Genomic DNA, 18530 nt, shown 5'->3' with positions numbered 1-18530 from the left:
GAAGGGGCCCAAGCCCAGGAGCACGGGCCACGCGAGGCAAGGGAACGCATGAGCCTGGAGAGGCCTCAAGAGGAATGCAGTCTGCTTGACACCTTGCTTTCAGCCCAGGGAAACTGGTTTGGGACGGCTGACCTCTAAAACTGGAAGACAAGGAATCCATTTTCTTTTAAGCCACTAAACTTATGGTAATTTGTTAAGGCAGAAACTGAAAATGAATACAGCAATATAGATGGATAGATAGATAGATAGATAGATAGATAGATAGATAGATGATAGATAGATAGATAGATAGATAGATAATAGATAGATAGATGATAGATGATAGATAGATAGATAGATAGATAGATAGTAGATAGATGATAGATAGATAGATAGATAGATAGATAGATAGATAGATAGATGATAGATAGATGGTAGATAGATGATAGACGGATAGATAGATAGATAGATAGATAGATAGATAGATGATAGATGATAGATAGATAGATGATAGATGATAGATAGATAGATAGATAGATAGATAGATAGATGATAGCCCTCTGTTTTAGAACTTCTCGATGCTTGAGCAGCACTGTCAACTTTCAAAGGTGTACTCGGGAAACAGTTGGGTGGGGGAGAGCCAGGATGGCAGGACCCAGGTACCCATCAGCACGTGACATAGATGGGAGCTTTCGAATGATTTGCTGCAAGTCACAGTGGATCAACAGGGGGAAATGGAGACCATGTCAGGGTTACAACCCAAAAGCAACAGTGTATGGCCAAAGAGTCGATGCAGAAGTTCTAAATTCTCAGTGTTTAATCACGAGGGTTATATTTGAAATTAATTACTCTTTTCACTGCATTTTCACCAACACATGGAAAGTGGTTAAACACGAAGTCATGGTAGTAAAGATCAGCCATTGGACATTTAGGGCAGCATTTACGGTGGGAATGTACCCGCCTCTCGTCATGCTTTATCTTCTTGAGGAATGAACTGTGGATGAATTACAGCACAGTGAGACCCACCGAAAGTAAGACATCAGAGGACTATGAAGCTGAAGACTGTTTTAGCTATCACGTACCCATGGTACGTGGCTTTTAATAAGCGTAGAGTAAAACTTTTTTAAAGGATTTTTAAAAGGATTTTTAACTATTGATGCGTCTAAATCTTTTTCATCTAATTACGAAATATTGAGTTATGAAGTATTCTAATGTCACCCTGCTTCTCCTGATTTGCCCTGAGAGCCGTTGGACAATTCAAGTGGGAAAGGAAAGAGCCAGCAGCCTACCGTACTCATGCATCACAGAACTGGGCTGCACAAGCAGCCAGCATTTCTATGTCATACCTGGTGTCGGTGCCCCGTTGTGCACTGATTTTAGGAGATTGACGATCTGTGGCTGAAGGTCTCCGATCTTGGGAAGCGACTCGGCGGCCAGGATAAAGACGGGGGAAGGCACCATCAGCCCCAGCTCAGCAGGGTCTGCGTTCTTGGCCTGCAGTATGAAAGTCACCACCCCGCTCTGTTTCAGGTTGAGTGCAGGTGTGTCCAGACGGTCCGACGACCTTCCCGCCACCAGCAGCACCAGGAACTGAAGCACTCCATCCTCGATGCGGCTCCCGGCGGACTTCACAAAAATGTACCTCTGCGCGTAGTCCAGCGCGTAGCCCAGATTGAGGGCTTTGCCGGTCTTGATCTTCATTCTCTTCACAAGGCTCAGGATCTCGGGCTTATTCTGGTGCTCATCAAAACGGGACTCCACCCTGACATCATCGCTGTACTGAGCCACCGCAATCCGGGTCCCATCCGGTTTCACGTCAAGCTCGTCAATAACCTTGTAGAGGAAGTCGCGGACCGCAGGGAACTGGCCCACGAGATTGGCTGAGCCGTCAAAGAGGAACAGAATGTCTCGCTTGCTTTCTACAACAAAAGTAGATTAGGACACAGTGAGGGACGAGAACGTAACGGGCACCGACGTGCCTTCAGCCCAGCACCGCTAGCATTTGGTAATGGGAGGTCACACAATCGTCTGATGATCACTGTACCAGCAAGGAAGGAGAAAACCCACTGCCAGAGCCTGAAACACCAGCTGTTGTTAAAATGTCCCATTTCAAAGCAGTGCATATTTGCAAAGGACTAGAACTGGACGGTCTACCCAATCTAGCATCATGCTTCTTCCACAGAGCAAGACAATGGAAGCCCCGGAGGGTCCTATTCTTGCATCAGGAGGTAATCCCTCTAGGAGAACACTGTTTTTCAACTGTTATAAATTAAACTATTTAAAATGTGGTTCTTATTGTCCTTTTGCTTAAAAATTGACCCGTCTCTAGCAACAAAGGCTGACATGGGTTAATCACCTGAGAACGACTGAGTTGACACCTATCTGCTCTAACTGGATTATCTTTTCCTAACTTTGAGGTTATGGGCTTGGACCCCAAAGAGTGCCCATCATTACTCTGTGGGTCACAGTCAGTGCATCCCAATCCGCTGTACTTAGCCAAGAGAAAACAGGGAGGGCAGCCCATAGGGGGCTACGTACGACATGTAACGTGATCGTTATTCTCAGCTCAGAGAGGTTTTAGATGTATTTTGATTAGGTTTCAGTTGTCTCAGTCTTGCTCCCCATCTGTGTGAGGTCAGCAAGCTGGTAGATCCCATGTGTCCGAATCTCACCACCGATTAATCTGCAGTAATAGCAGCAGTCCAGACTTCCTTCGGAAATCACTGTGTCATCACATAAAGAGGCAGCCTTTGTTGGGTTTATAAAAATAATCATTTTCTACCTTCAGCAGATTTTGAACATAAAAATAATCATATCAGTAAAATAATTTCCATTTTGAAATGACCCCGATGCGTTCTCCTGTATGAAAGGGACTCAACCCCTCTGGGATCGTGCTCCCGAAACTTCCCAGTCACTGGGCCAAAAAAGAGGGGGGATAAGATGGGAGGCACAGAAGCTGGGTTTTCCAGACTTTCTTTCATGACCGAACCCCCGTTAGTCCCAGACTCTAAACTTGCTGGTACAGTGTCTCAAGCCCCCATCCAAACTACTTCTACCACAGATGCCCAGTCTTCGTTCTCCAGCTCAGCAGGCTCTCGAGTTCAGACTGGGCCACCTGCCCCCCGGGAGGTGTTGGGGGAAGGGAGCCCCGCGCCGTCCGGGAGCTTTACCTGGCTGGGCGAGTGGCACTTCCTCCACACCTCCACTAACATAAGTGGTTAGGGGCTGGATGAGCTGCTGAGGCAAAGCTGGCAGGGAGCTGAAATCATCCATGAGATACACCAGGCTCGGGTTAAAAGCGATCTGCTCAAGCTCGGCCTTGTTCGCCCGGCTAGCCCCCACACACAGGGTCAGCACGCCGGCGCGCGCCAGGGCGTTGGCCGCCGGCAGGTAGGCGTCCTCAGCCGGCCCGGCCGTGAGCAGGAGCAAGAGCTGCGGCACGTGTTCTCGGCTCCTGCTGCCGCCAGCTTCGGTGAAGTGGTTGGCATGCACATAGCTCAGGGCCGAGCCCGTGTTCAGGCCCGACCCCCCCTGGGGCTGCAGCCGCCTCAGATGGGCAAGCAACTCTGCTTTGGTCTGGTATGTGTCTAGGGAGAACTCGGTCACCGGAGTGTCGCTAAACTGCACTAAACCAACACGAATATTGTCGCTTCCGACATCAAGGCTGTTAACTACGTTCGTGACAAAGTCCCGCACATAAGGGAAATTGGTCTTTCCAACGTTGGACGATCCATCCAAAAGAAAGATGATATCCCTTTTGTTTACGTGAACTGCAGTGGAGCACAGAAAACAAAGTGAGACACACACAACCACAAGGGGCACATCATGTGTGCCCACACCACGGGCACACATGCCAACATTTAGGACACACACACAGTCGGTGAGCAAAGCATGTCCGGCTCGTAAAATATGGCAGAAGGCTGCATATTTTCCTCTAGGGGTGGCGGGTGGGTGTGGGGCACATCGGTAGCCAAGTTGACGAAGCCAAGTTGGCTCGTGGAGGGAGAGCGTGCCAAAGTTAGAGTGTTTGCAACCAACAAAAATGGTCAGAATCCCTGAAGCAGAGCCTTCCTCCCCTGGCGTCCTGGGCCTTTCCGCCTCGCTCAGGTGAGTGACCGCGGTCGCGGCCAGGCTTCCACGGGTGAGACAGGCTCCCCCGGCGTTCACCTCTACACGTTTGCAGAGAGATTTCCACTTACAGATAGACCAGAAGTGTTAGCCCAAGTCACCTGAGGACACGAGCTCCTGAAGGCTAGACGAAAATTACTACAAATGTGCTGTTCTCATCCTGAATATTCCTAGGACGGCCCCTGGCCATTCTCTCTTGGCACCCTTCCGTTGGGAGTCACGGCATTGCCTGGCAATAATCCCATGGGGTGCCCGTGGGAATTCCTCCAGAGTGAGATAATAGGATCATGGAAACGTGTTAAAATGCAAAAAGACTATTGGCCATGCTTGACTGAGGAGAGGCACGTGAAGACTCAAAAGAACAGTTCTCAAATTAGGGAATTTGTAGCAGCACACTTAGTACTAAGGCCTTTAAAAAAATTATCTCCCATCTCTTCCCTGGGGTCTCACTAAAATTTCAACCTGACGACGAATTTTATCCTGTGTCCTATCAAATGCCTTTGGCTCTGGGAGCGTGGGCTGGATGTCTGAAGGAAGCAAGAAGTCTGAAGAGAGAGAGAGGCTTTCAGAAGAGCAGAGAGCCTGAGGAGAAAGCATGCATCGTGCAGTACGGGTCATGCACCCAACAGTCGTCCCGTGGTGAGGCTGTGAGGCGGGAAAGCTTGTTCCGTGATAATCATCTTCGTTAAGGACGGCGAATTATACTCATCCGGTGTGTGAGCTCACAGGCTACCATTGTGTCTTTGAAAATAACTTTTCACTGATAATCATATTAAATGAAAGATTTTAGAAACCACTGGGTTTTTATCTCCATGCCCATTCATGGACTGAAGGAAAATCCCTCAGAGAAAGGAGAGAGGGTTAACCTTCTGCCCTGTTGGGGGCTGGGCCACTGAGTGGGGACTGTGAGCTCAGGAAAGCAAGAGCCAAGCCACATCTTGGTGGTGGCAGACGCAGGCTGGACGGGGGTCACCAGGAGAGACAGATCCTGGGTCTGACAAGAGGTAACAACCAGAAGTGACCCCCTGGGCCAGAAGCTAGAAGGACAGGTGGCCCCCGGCTCTACGGTTTCCGTCATATGATTTCTACTTGATGACACGTGAAGTCATACAATTCTTATCATATGACATTTTAAGACATACAATTGTATCACGTGGCATTCAAGTCACACAATCCCCAACTCAGGGTGAAAAGGAAGCCTGGAATAAGTCATGTTTACGGCTCTCGTTTCCATCGTGTAAGACCTGTCTCTCAGCTGAGCACAGACAAAATTCGGTTTGGTTTGGTTTTTCTCAAAGGCTCTGCCTGCAGACCACCCTGCCGAGCGTCTGACTTCCTCCCCACCATACCTTCAGAGGTTCCGGAGAGGGTCCTGAGAGGCGCCAGCAAGCCGGGCAGCACGCCCTGCAGAGGGGCGGCTCGGAACTCGGCGGGGAGGAACACCAGGGAGGAATCAAAAGCAATCTCTTCCAGCTCAGCCTGGTCGGCAGCCTTGCTCCCAACGGCAAAGGACATGATGCTGCTTCTCTTCAGCTCCTGGGCAGGCTGGCTGATTTCATCTAGGGACTTACCGCCTGTAATCAGCACCAGGAGCTTAGGGACCCCCTCGGCGGCCCGGTGGCCAGCCGAACTAGTGAACAGGTTGTTCCGAACAAAGTCCAGAGCGGAGCCCGTGTACAGGACCGAGCCTTCCATGGGTTTCATTCTCCGCACGGCGGTAATGACTTCCCTTTTATTGGGGTAGCTATTGAAATAGAACTCTGGCCTCACAGTGTCTGCGTACTGAGCCACTGCCACTTGGATAAGATCCTGTCCGATTTCCAGCCTCTGGATGACTTTGGCAATGAAGTCGCGGATTGCATTGAAGTTGGCCAGTCCCAGTGAGGATGAGCCATCCACCAGGAAAACTATGTCTCTCTTGTTGACTTCAATGACTGTAGGTAGCAACATTACAAGGTGAGTAGAACGCCCTTACCTATCACATTCACCTCTATGATCTACACCACTAACTCGACTCCGGGGGCGCTCCCGTTCACTCTGGCCGGTGTGAAGTCAGGGGGAGCCCCAGGAGAATCTGTCGGAGCACACACATTGCTGCTAGCTGCATCCTTCCTCTGGGGTGGCAGGGGGCCCCGGACCCCCCACCCCCACCCACTCCTGGTCCTTTTTACAAACTGAGCTTCAGTAACCATCTGTTCAGCACATTGTCAGTAAAAAAGCCAGGAAGCTCTTTCTGCCAGAAGTCTATGGGTTAGATTTGAGAGTCCAGAATGAAGCCACAGCTTAAATGAGTAAAGGAGCAGCAGTGTCTGCTCAGAGGGCCCTTCGTTTCGCAGCCGTGACGTCATGAGCATCCACCAAAAACCTGACAGAGCCTAGACTTCCCCATTCCCTTCCGTTCTACTCTCCATGCCTGGGTTCTTCAGGCAAAGAAGAAAACCAAGTACTTGACATCATAAAACTTACAAAGGAAATCGATGTCAAAGCCAGCAAGCGGCCCAGAAGGGTTGCATTGGGAAGGGGCTAAGTTTCGTGTTGGGACTGTGATAAACCACAGAGCAAAAGCATCTGGACGAGGTCACTGCCTCGTGACTATAAACTTGGGTCCACCCGCCGCATGGACACACGCAGCCTGAGCCCCGGGCACAAAGAATTGGGTCAGACATGACACCCAATCCAAACACCTGCTAGAGCTTCCAGGACTTCTAAGGCTATAAATGGTTAAAGCTGAGGCAGGAGTGCTTGCCGTCCGTTAGATAATTATCCGGACGTGAGGGGGCTTCCATGACTCCACATGGTCAGGTGGGTTATATGTCTTGACCTCTGACTATATTATTACCGGTCCAAACTCTCCCCTTAAAGGGAAAACATGTAAATGCACACGTAGACACAAAGCTCCCAGGGACAGGCATGCGGGGACCATGGCTTCAGCAGCAGCTTGTGGTGTAGACGATGAGTTCCAAGTCCTTAAACGCTCCACAGAGATGTGCAGAGACGTGGAATTCTCGCTACATGTGTGTGTGAAAGACACTGATTCTGTAGGAGCCTGCCTTCCCCCCCCCACACATACACAGAAGACATACGTACAGACATGTATACAGTTAACCATACATGTACATTTCATGCACACACGGATAGCGAGCCTGCCCAGACACACGCACCCACACACCCCTCCTCCACCACTGATGGAGAAGTGGATCGTGAGACCATAAACGCAGAGATTCCTGCATTCCGTGTCTGTACATGCATGTACATATGTGACGTGTACATATGTGACATGTACGTGTGTGACATGTACGTATGTGACAGGAACAGAAAGACAGGTCTGCTATCATCCCCGACCACCAGGCTGACTCCCTCAGCTAGCTGAGTGGCAGCCTCCCCCCGCCCCCAGTCAGTGACATCCTCCTTCCTGGCATGTGATGCCAACCCAAACAGAGCCGTCTTCTGCTGGGACTGGGTTGAACTACCCTCGTTGGGGGGTGACCCTAAGTCCTGCTGATCAGCGGGCTTCTGCGCTCACCTCCCGTGACCACCGCCAGCACGCCCCCAGGACACCCCATCCCCCCAGACCTCACAAGCCCAGGACCGGGGTGATTGCCTTGGCTCTGCCACACTGCTATCTGCAAACCTCCAGACCCCTCCTGTCGCTTCTCAGTGCTGTCTTGTCTCCACCCTACTCCCCCGCATCCTCAGCAACTTGGGACCTCGGCCCCCAGTAAAGCCTGTCCTCCTGTGCCACCCAAGCCCCCACTCCCCACCTGCTTCTCAGGCCCCACCTGCCCTTACTGTCTCTGGAGATTGCCACCCCCCACCTCGGCCTGGGCTCCACCTGCCCCTCACTCATGCTCCCCCTGCCTCCGCCACGCCAGACTGCAGATCTGCTCACCCTGCTCCACAGCCCACCCGAGGGGTCACCTGCACCAGCCCACGACGGCCAGGGCTCTCCTGGAAACCTTCCTCTCCCAGCCTGCAGAACGACCGCTTCATCCTCTGCTCTCGGCTCAAACCTGGCCCACGCCTGATCTCACCACACAGGTCACTGAGAAAACAGAGCCACTGGAGGGCAGTTCCTCAGCTCCAGCCTTCCGTGCATCAAGTGAGCTCCAGCCCTGCTGCCTTCCGACAGTTCTGGAAAGAGGCCAGGCTCCTTTATGTTGCAGGGACACCGCACCTGGAGCGCTGTCCCTTTGCTGTCCCCTTTCTATCCTGCAGCTTCTCTAATGTGCCTTCCCTGGCCAGCCGTCCGAAGCTCTCGCCCCCTGTTCTTCCCCTCACAGCCCCAGGCTGCCCTTATCTACCCTCTCACACTCGCCATACTGCGTCTGGCCATTGGCTTACATTTCCACCATCTCCCCATTATCCTGTAACGGGTCGGTGGCCGTGTGTCTCTTGTCCACCAGCTCTGTGTCTCCGGCATTTGGCAAGCTGTCCAGCTCACACCGGACAGCCAAGGATCTTTGCTGACTATCCCCAAGCAGTCGCAAAGATCAAAGGTGCTGTCTGTGAGTGAGGAGCGAACACTCTAGCTGGGGGGAACTGCAGAGAGCTGCGTGCGGCCATGAAGCGTCTCCTGGAACAGAAACGTCTTCCTCCAGGGTAGCTCCTTGGCCATAAATTCAAGAAATCAGAGCCCAGGGAGGTTGTGCAGCCTGCCCAGGATTGCGCAGCTGGTGACCCTAAGACCCGGGAAAAAGGCCGGTCTCCCAGCTACGGCTGTGGTGTTTTCCTCAGTGTGGACGAAAGCTATGGAAACTACCTGTTTGCTTCCCGAGAAACCTTCGTAGGTTGTATTCCAATCAGAGGGATGTCTAGAAATATCAAGGGGATTTTCAGGATGGCATCGGGCATCAAGTCTGGTTTTCCCTGCCCAGCAATAATCCAGAATACCACGGGTAATCTCTGGCAGACAGAGGAGATCACCAGTTAAGGTAACTTGGTACCACTGGGTTGGCCTGGATCTTCACTGCCCCGCACAGCCTCACGCACAGCTGGACTCTTCTTTACATTTTGAAAACACAACCTCACCTCCCACATTTGTTACATGGATATTTGTTAGGTAATGGGATTTGTTTTATGTTTGTAAATGATTCCAGTTGGGCTTTTTTGCCAAAGGCCCTCCGTTTGAAGGTATGTCATGATTTCGCCCCTCAAAGAACTAGTCAGAAACTGGACAGGCACAGGCAAACAGCGTCTCCTCAACATCCCGCCAAGTCAGTGCTGTGTTGTTTCTTACCTTCAGAAGTGCGGCTCTCGATACCCACCACAGAGAGGACCCTGCGGGAGGGACAGCCCTCCCCTACCTACGAGCACACCTCTTACCATGCTGGCTTCGAGGCAGTGCCATTGTCCGGGACCAGTTTCCTTGGAATTGTCATGAGCCCCTGAGCTCCATTTTTCAGATGACTGGATCGTAAGTCAACAAAACAATGACACTCGATAGCCTCAGAGTAACGGCTCTCTTGAATTCACCTTCAGAGCTCACTTCCCTGACAACGCATGCGTTAACACGAGCTCCCCACTCACTCACAGATCTTGTGTTTTTTTCCAACACCGCAACAAGCACAGACATCCCATCCATGAGCTAGCACGCGTCGGAAGGACTCCGCTGTGGGTACTTACAGGTTCTGCTCAGGCGAATCATTCCGTAGGAGCCTGCCTTACTTCTAACGAAAACCAACACACAACCCCCCCCTCCCCCACGGAGGGCGAGAAGAGCATACGTACCTTCTGTGACAATGGTTGGCGGTTGTAAGACAATGTGCCTTTGGGCCACGCCAACAATGTACGGCAGTAATTGCTCCTGGAGGTCCCCAAAGCTACGGAATTCCGGGACAGTAAACACCAAGTTGTCATTGGTGGCTATGTGCTGAAGCTCGGCCCTGGAGGCGGCCTGGGCTCCGAGGCCAAATGAGAACACGCTAGCCTGCTTCAGTGCTACCACCCCGTCGCGGATTTCGTCACTAGAAGGCCCAGCGCTTATGAGGACCAGCACCTGGGGAACCCCTTCCTCCACTCGGCTGCCCCCTGCCCGGGTGAAGTGGTTCTCCACCACGAAATCAAGGGCGAGGCCGACATTGGCCAGCTCCCCACCAGTGAACGCAAGGGCTTTCACTGCATCCAGAACCTGGGCCTTGGTGGAGTAGGTGTCCAAGGAGAACACGGTTCTGGGCTCATCGCTATACTGGACCACCCCCACTCGGATCTGCTGAGCTCCGACAGAGAGTCTCTCAAGGAGATTTACAAGGAAGTCGCGAATGACTGCAAAATGGACACTTCCGGTGTTGTTTGATCCGTCAATAAGGAAAATAATGTCAGCAGAGTCTTGTGCTTTAAAAGAAAGAAATGCAAAAAATGTGAAAGCGTTAGAACAAGTGACCACATGCATTGTTCAGTGTTCTGACATGTTTCTTGGGAAACCAATAAGAAACACGAAATATGGACACACAAAACACATGTTGATTAAGGAATGTGAAATTCTCTTTCAGTTCTGCATTCTGAATGGATAAGAGGCAACTTCTTAGGAACCATGGTGTAAAATGGGGCATTTATATCAAATTTTCATCTGCACCATCTCTGTAATTACACTTCAAAACATCGTATTCACTTGTCTGAGAAATCATGGGTACATATTCTAGAAACTTCTATGAAATTTGGAGGGAGATGTTGTTCCATGGAATTGTGTGCTACCATACCCACAGGAGAAGATAAGGGAGTACATACTATTAACAGAGGTCCAAACATGATTACTAGTTTTTGGACATTTCTCTTATAACCCTCAAGTTATTACAGGAATTTTCTTTGCCCAAATCCACAGCTAGGAAACAGAATCTCAGATTCAGGGTTTGGTGACTTATCATCCCACCATGTTAGACACTTGATTCTTTGAGCAACAGTTTCTTCTCTTTTCTTTAAAAACCAAAATGGCGGCAGGCACGCAACTCTGTGAATTTGAAAGGAAGAACTCAAGCTACACTTAAAGTTCTCATCTTAAAAATACTTTTATAGATGTTTGGTTTGATCTTTTCTTTTTTAAAATAACCTATTTTATTTAAATGCAATTAGTTAACATATAGTGTATCACTAGTTTCAGATGTAGAGTTCAGTAAATCATCAGTTGCATGTAACACCCAGTGCTCATTACATCAAGGTCTTTTCCTTTTTCATATGACGTTTAGTTGCATGGAACTCACATGCGGGTCTGGGATTAGGCTAGATGTCTTGCTCCTGTGTTTTTGCTATTGCCTCTATATTCAATCACATAATGCAGAACAATGTTAAGCAGAGTGATATGAAACCAGTCATGACATAATTATCCAACCTTATTTTTATGACATCCTAAACCAACTGCCTAGTGAGACCATGAGCCTCTAATAAACCCTGAATCAGAATTAGCTCTGGGGTTATACAGATGGACATAAAAATGGAGAACTAGGCCTCTCTTCTCCCCACGATGGCAAGCTAGACACTCCCATCCCATTAGGGAAAACAGGCTTTCACAGAAGCACTGAGTAAGGAATAGCAATCAATAATTTAGAAACCTGAGTAGAATATTTCAAAGGCTCGGCTAGAACATTTATATCAGTCTGATTTAAAACTAGAGGAAAAGCCAAATTAGTCTGTGGAATGTTTTTTAATAACTTAAGTGCATGTCAGGAATGGGAAAAGATTCCATGGGAGCATATGTGATATTTATATTCTGAGATTTTAAGAAGCTGTATTTAGGATATAATCACAACACTACACATATATAAGACTATTCATTCTGACCTTTTAACAACAGTGGATATTTTATGTTTAAAATGAACTTTTCCTTGTGCCAGCAAAATTGCTTTCATTTTCACTATGGAAACTGGATACAAATCTGATCTGATAACATTCAAGAATTTTGCTATCGTGCAATTATGTTCTTCCCCAAGTTCCCTCACAGTGTAAGCCGAGCCAGGGGTTGCTAGCAGCAGACCAGCTCTTTCTTCCTTCCCTTCCACAAAATCCCTGACATTTTTGCAGATAAATTCCTTGCATAGGGAAAGATATTAACTTGGAAATACAAGATCTAATGAGAAGGATAATATGCTACAGTAATTAAGATCTCATATTTTTAATAAACGTCACACCCAAGTATTAAATAAGAGTGGGCCTTTGCTAAGAACGCCAAAGCGTTTGCTACTCTTTAGCCAAAACATAAGATTCCTGAGGGATCTTTGGGAGGATGCAGTGCCACAGAAATGGCCCACAGCATCCCTGGAGCCAGACGCTCTGTCAGTCACACCACCCTATTCCTCAACATTTCCCAGGCCCAAACCAATGCCCCAGAGAGACAATGGAAGATCTGCCACTGACTCGCATACCAGGTCATTTAAGAGAAGGATTAGCTATGAGCCTAGGGTCAAGTAGAGGAAAATGATACCTAGAACACAGGGTGACACATTCCTTATTCATTTATTACTTTTTAATTAATTTATCATCTTATTATTTTTTTGGTTGAAATTTACAGGAGTACATAAAGAAGAGAAGCCCTGTGCGAAGATCCTTGAACTTTTCTCTTCCTAAAGGCTGAACTGCAGCAGGTCATAGAAACATGTTGGATAATTTGTCATCACTGAAAACACAACATTGTCCTCTGATACACACAATGATGGGACGAACAAGGGCATGCTGTTATCCAGAACCGAAGCCTCAGACAGACACAAGAGCTATGAGTTCTTGTGTACAGCAAGCCGAACCAATGACCAATATCAAGTCTAAGGATAACCAAGTGTAACTAAAATCAGGAGGTTGTTTGGTTTTCTGCTTTAACGGCTCGTGTATCACACCCCCTGTAGCATTTTCTATAGAGAAGTTTCACAATGTCCATGGAAACATCAGGCTCCTTCAACGCTGTTGGAAACACTCTTTTCCGGAGCACATTTGTGTGGGCACAATGCCTTCCTGAGTTCGTGGGACGCTTCCTCTTTTTAAGAAAACTTAAAAAGATCACACATGTATTTCTTATGCAAATCTACAAAATTGTAGATGGATTTTGTGATTGCTTTAAACCTACATTTTGCAAAGAAAAGAAGGCTGACACTGAAATCCTCACTGAATACAGACCACTTTTCACTTTTGCTTCAGGGCAAAGGTTTTGTATCTTAGTGATAAGCATTTATAAAAGAAAGACAAAGAGATTTTTAAAAATACAACCTTCGGAGACTGATGACTTGAGTAGAGTTCATTTAGAACAGTGGGGACAGTTAACATTTCATACACATACAGGTAATGGGAAGAAATGGCCCTAACTGACTAGAAATCTCTATACTGCCCTCTGACTACCTTTCCTAAAAACTGTAAGCAGAGAATAATTATTATTTCACTTTGGCTGTGGAACATGCAGGGGGCTGTGATACTGGAGGAATTGCAGAGTGAAGTAAATCAGAAAAGACAACATAAACAGATTAATATTCCACCATGGAGCTGCTAGTGGCTTGGACACTAGAAGACGGAGATGCTTTCTTGGCATAAAAACAAAGGTTTTATCATCTGTGTGGAAACAGACTGTACAGACAGGCTCCTTGTTCATTGATAGAAGGGTTAAACGTAAAGAAAAACTCATCCCCTCTTTTTCCTGAGTCGGCCAAACCAGCACTCAGGAAAAGATGTCCTATTTCTCTACTGATCCCTTCACTGTTTGGACATGGATTAGTTCTTATCCCTCCGTTCAGAAATTGATCGTCGGTGAATTACTGACACTGAGAATATTGTAGAGACTGGGATAGGTCATCATAGATACCCTCGTGTCATTTCCTTGTGGCCCAGAGTGTTTGGTTTGGGATGCTCTGGGGGGGTCCCAGCTCCTTTTCCTATAATCTGGCAGGATCGACACGTCCATCATAAAACATAAGTGAGGCGTGTCACGCATAGCAGAGAACGCTTTCCAGGGTTAAACGTAAATGATTGAGGCCATCACTTGCTCCTCTCTCAGAGGTAAACCTGCTGTGATCATGGGTGTCACAGCTGAGATCATAGGCGACTACTGGGGACACCACTCCCTGAAACAACTTGGAGTTGGTTAGTTCTGGAACCCTTCTTTCCTCTAAGCTCTGCCTGCCCAAGACGATGGTTCCTTCTGACATTTAGTCAACTTCTTCCCCTGCCCTTGCTTTCTAAATCTGTTACAAGAAACTGACACCCCTCCTGTGTCCCTACAATTCCTCTATTACCCTGACCACAATCCAAAAAGCTCTACCTTTCTCCCGACTCCTCATGCCCTTCCTGCCTTTCCACCAGCCCCTCCCACGTGCCCCTTTAGACTGGCTACTTTATGCCTCAAAATCGCAACTCTTTCTTCTCCCCGCTCCGCGCCACATGTGGAATTAACAAGAGAGGGACTCTCTGCCAGTCACTGGCCTCCTGCCGCTTATCTCTGAGCTCCTGGGTGGCAAGCACTTTGGAAAGCTCAGGAGAAAAGCGCGCCACGGATCTTGCTCCTGTGGTCACTTCCTGGCTGCGGTGCAGACGCTGCCTGCCCAGGCCACTCCCCGCTCACTCCTCCTTCAAAGAATCATCCCCCTTCTCCGTGCAGCTGACGCCCAGAAGGGATCTCCGAACTTCCTAAGGGATTCCTTTCCATCACGCTCAGCCTGCGTCCACACCGCACACCCTGCGTTCATCTCCAGAGACTTTAACGTCTCTGTGGTTCACCCTCCCAAGCGCCAGCCCCCCGGGTCTCCAGCGGCCCCCTCCCCGGTGGCCCTCTGTCCACTGCACCCTACACACACGAGGGCCACCCCGTGAGCATCACTGGACACTACTGTACCCCCGCGATCTGACCTCCCTCCATACACGGAGGCAGCGTTCCCCAGGTCGCACACCCAGCTGCCTCTAGGGCTCCTCCCCATCCTGGTCCACACCCCTGTCCCCATCCTCCCCCCATCTTCCCCAAGGCAGGACCCCCGCATGGGCTACTGCAGGAACTGACTCTCTACCATTCTGGTTTTCCTTCCCAAGAAGATCCTCTCGCTTCTCTGTCCCTCTCTCTTCGCAAGCTCCGCCGTGCCCTTCCAGCACGGAGCCTTCTTTCCAGGAAACGGGCTCTCCGCCCAGTCACAGGTGGGGGGATCTTTGCCAGATGCCTGCCTCGCCACCCGGAGGCTTCCTGTGCTAGGAATCACAAGTACCTCCTCCGGGATCCTACCAGCAGACAGGGGCTGTTGCAGAGTTCAGATGTAACTGCTGGAGAAACGCCCTCCTGGAGGCAGGTGAGCGCTCGATCCCGGAGACTAGACAGCGGGGTCAAACCTTTGTTTTTAGGCCCGTGAACAGCCATCTCGTCCCGCTCCCACCCGCCCGCCGCTAGCCAGTGTCGCTCGAACGCCAGCGGTTGCCAAGCTTCTCTCCAAAGAACAGCGAGGCGGGCAGCAGCTTGGCCGTGTTGCCATTACCTGTGATGTCTTTAAGGGTCTCTGTGCCTCCAGCCCCTTCTGGAGCCACGGATGACTGCACACAGGACACTAAGTTTCCTACTATGTCATGAAGTGAGGTAAAATTCTCTAGGTTGAACACATGCATAGTGAGCGGTTCGCTTGCTATTTCTTTTAACGCTCCTTCATCTGCGTCCTCAACTCCAATTGCAAACACGTTAACATCAGCAGACTTAAGTCCCGCTGAGGGCAGAGCAAGGCCGTCGTCCGAGTGTCCATCGGTTAGCACTACGATAACCTGAGGGACTCCGTCACCGGCCCGGCTTCCGGCAGCCTCAGTCAGGTGGTTCTGCATTACGTATTCTAATCCTTTTCCAGTCTCATTGCTTCCCCCAATATAGGACATGTTGGAAATGTGGGAGAGGACTTCTTGCTTAGTACGGTACGTATTTAACAGGAACTCGGTATGTGGGTTGCCGTTGAACTGGACCAGAGCAAAACGGAAATCACTGTCTCCCACAGCTAAAGATTCTATAACATCATACAGAAACTCTCGAACAAGTTGGAAATGTTCCTTTCCAATGCTCCAAGAGGAATCCACTAGAAATATTATATCGGCAGCAGCACCATTTTTGACATCTTTAAAAAAAGACATTGGTTTAGATTTTTCTCCTGTTCAGGCAATGACTTCCTATCGGCGCAAAGCCTCCCTTCCTACGCTGTCTGGGCTCGCACTGCGCTGTCGCTGAGGGAGCGGCGCCTCGCTCGTGCTTCGGGCGGGGAGGCTGACTTACCTGAGCCACGGGGACCTGGGCGTGGGGACTCGACTGCTGCTGGTGCCCGCTCCCTGGCCCAAGTGCCATATGCAATGAGCCCCGTGTGTGAGCCAGTGGCAGGCTCCAGAATGGGGCCGTGGAGAGCATTCCCTGGAGTGTCTTTGAACTCAGCTGTGATTCTTTGTGACAGTTTGAGCCCCAAGACCCACCTGATGAGACCAGAAGGCTATCCCATCAGAGATCGCCAACCAGCATTTCATGAGTTCATCCTTCAGTCTGGGCTCTGAGACTGGGCCTCGAGAAGAAGGAACTGTGAAAACTTCCACTGCTTTCCATCAACTAGCCTCCAATTCTTTGGGTAATTTCGAGAAAAATAAATGTATTAAATAGATCTTCCTTAAGTGAAGACTTCTGTAACTTTACAGAAAGGCAGCCTCTCGTTTTTCTCAGACATTTTAGCATGAAGAAAGGTACTCTAACTGGTTACTATAGATTTTTCAGGGCCCGAAGGGCCTTTGCAGATGTGGGACATTATTTATCTTTTTCAAAGATGAATCCAGTCCTCTCTCGAAAATGGAAGCAGGAGGCTCAAGGTGCCAGGCTGTGGGGGGCCGAGAGGGCCCTTCTGCACTGCGGGCCAGGCTGGCCGCGCACAGCCAGCTCCTGAGCTCTACTTACCTCAGGCTGCCCTGATGCCCCAAGTAATGCCCCCCTTTCCTTGAGGCGGCACTCAGCTCCCCGCCATCTAAGGACCGCGGAGCCCGGGGGGACGATCCCTGCCTGAGGCCCAAGTCTCCAGGCTAATGAGAGGAAGACCCAAGGGCATCCCTTCAAGCTCATAACGCATGAAGCATTTCTCTGTTTTCTAAAACTCTGCGAGCAAATTCCTGAGAGGGTTCATTCGCATCTATTTTTTTTAAACTGTTTTGAGAAACTGATTTTTTTTAAAGATGGGGTGATTCTAGGCGAAAAATGTCTTTTCGTGTCCAGAGTTAGAGAGACTGGGTGGTCTGTGTGTTCCGTTTTCAAGAAAAATGTTTATTCTCAATAATTGTCTTGTGCTGGTTTTATACGCAGTGAGACCAAACCAGTGCCAGCAATGGGCAAAAGCTCTTCATTTGGTAAAATATTTGTGACACAAACTTTCCCCTCATACCCAGTGTAAAAACAAAGCACCTGCTAACCAACTCCAAGATATCAAACCCAAGTTTTCGTAAAACTTAGCCATCTCTCCCTGGATACAGAGCATCTGGAAAGGTCTATACATTGAATGAACGTCCTGCAACAAAGGGCTTCACTGTCCCTTCAGAGCATGTCTAAGTTCTATCTCAAGCTCGTGAGGTCTATGATCTACAATCAGAGAAAATAGTCCTTTGAATAAAAGTAAGAAATGTTTCTGGATCTTACCTGCTTGCTGCTGTTGGGCACGGGTAAGAGAAAAGCCTGAGAGAAAGAGACAAAACATGGCCACCAAGGGCAAATGTCGATGTTTCCTCATTTTGAATGTGTCTAAGCACCAAGTGGGAACCTGAACGAGAAAACAGGGCAAAGCGAAATGATCAGCGTTGATGCTCAGATTACAAACTAATGCATCAAGGATTTGTCCCATTTATGAAATGTAGTTTTGACTAAACAATACACGAGAATCTTTGAATCTAGCGATTATATCCCTTTGGCCATAGCTTTAAAAATTGGGGAGAGGGGCAATTAAACCTCGCTTCTTCTCAGATTGAGGCAGACAGCAAGTCGCCAAACAAACAGCAGAAAGAGTCAAGAGTAAAGGTGCTTGTGGGCACAGCAAGTGGCAGATCTGTGACACCCAGCTTAATTGTGTAGATCAGATTTGAGAATCCCCCAGGAAATCTTCAGTTTATGGAGAAAATGGGCTATGCAAACATAGCCATGGCTTCTGGGACCACTTCAAATCTTGCCCTTACTCTCTATTTAACCCTCTTTTCCCAGCAAAAACCTGCTGTGTGCCAAACACCAATCTCAGAATGGAACACATCAAGGGACATGGAATTGGCAAGCCTGTGAAGCCAGGCCTGGGGGCTGACCACGTTGCTACATGGTCTCCCATACCACGCTGCACGCATGACTTCCAACCAGCCAAGCTCACGCTCAGACGGGCTCAATAGCCTGTGACACCAGATCTTTGCCCTCCAAACAACACCCTGTCCTCCTCCCAAGTCAGAAAGCTCCCCAGTATCACCTTTTATCAGTTAGAATGGCAAAAATGAACAAGGCA

General features: G+C 49.1%; 1 protein-coding gene across 3 annotated transcripts in view; it reads right to left on the bottom strand.

Moving 5' to 3' along the window:
• COL6A3 (collagen type VI alpha 3 chain) overlaps positions 1-17795 on the bottom strand; it is a 65163-nt gene extending 47368 nt beyond the window's left edge. The window contains exons 1-5 of one of the 3 annotated variants that reach the window (XM_040638703.1): positions 17690-17795; positions 9835-10437; positions 5457-6041; positions 3150-3749; positions 1326-1898 (exon numbers count right to left, since the gene is read on the bottom strand). In XM_040638703.1, coding sequence (XP_040494637.1) covers positions 1326-1898; positions 3150-3749; positions 5457-6041; positions 9835-10437; positions 17690-17780 — 2452 coding nt within the window. In that variant the 5' untranslated portion in view covers positions 17781-17795. The remainder of the gene's footprint in view (positions 1-1325; positions 1899-3149; positions 3750-5456; positions 6042-9834; positions 10438-17689) is intronic. The other 2 variants (XM_040638706.1, XM_040638707.1) reach the window with 2 other exon arrangements.
• Positions 17796-18530: the final 735 nt, after the last annotated feature.

This window comes from Ursus maritimus, unplaced genomic scaffold (genome assembly GCF_017311325.1).
Source record: "Ursus maritimus isolate PB19 unplaced genomic scaffold, ASM1731132v1 scaffold_1, whole genome shotgun sequence".
Classification (NCBI taxonomy): Eukaryota; Metazoa; Chordata; class Mammalia; order Carnivora; family Ursidae; genus Ursus; species Ursus maritimus.
This window is presented reverse-complemented; position numbering and strand designations above follow the sequence as displayed.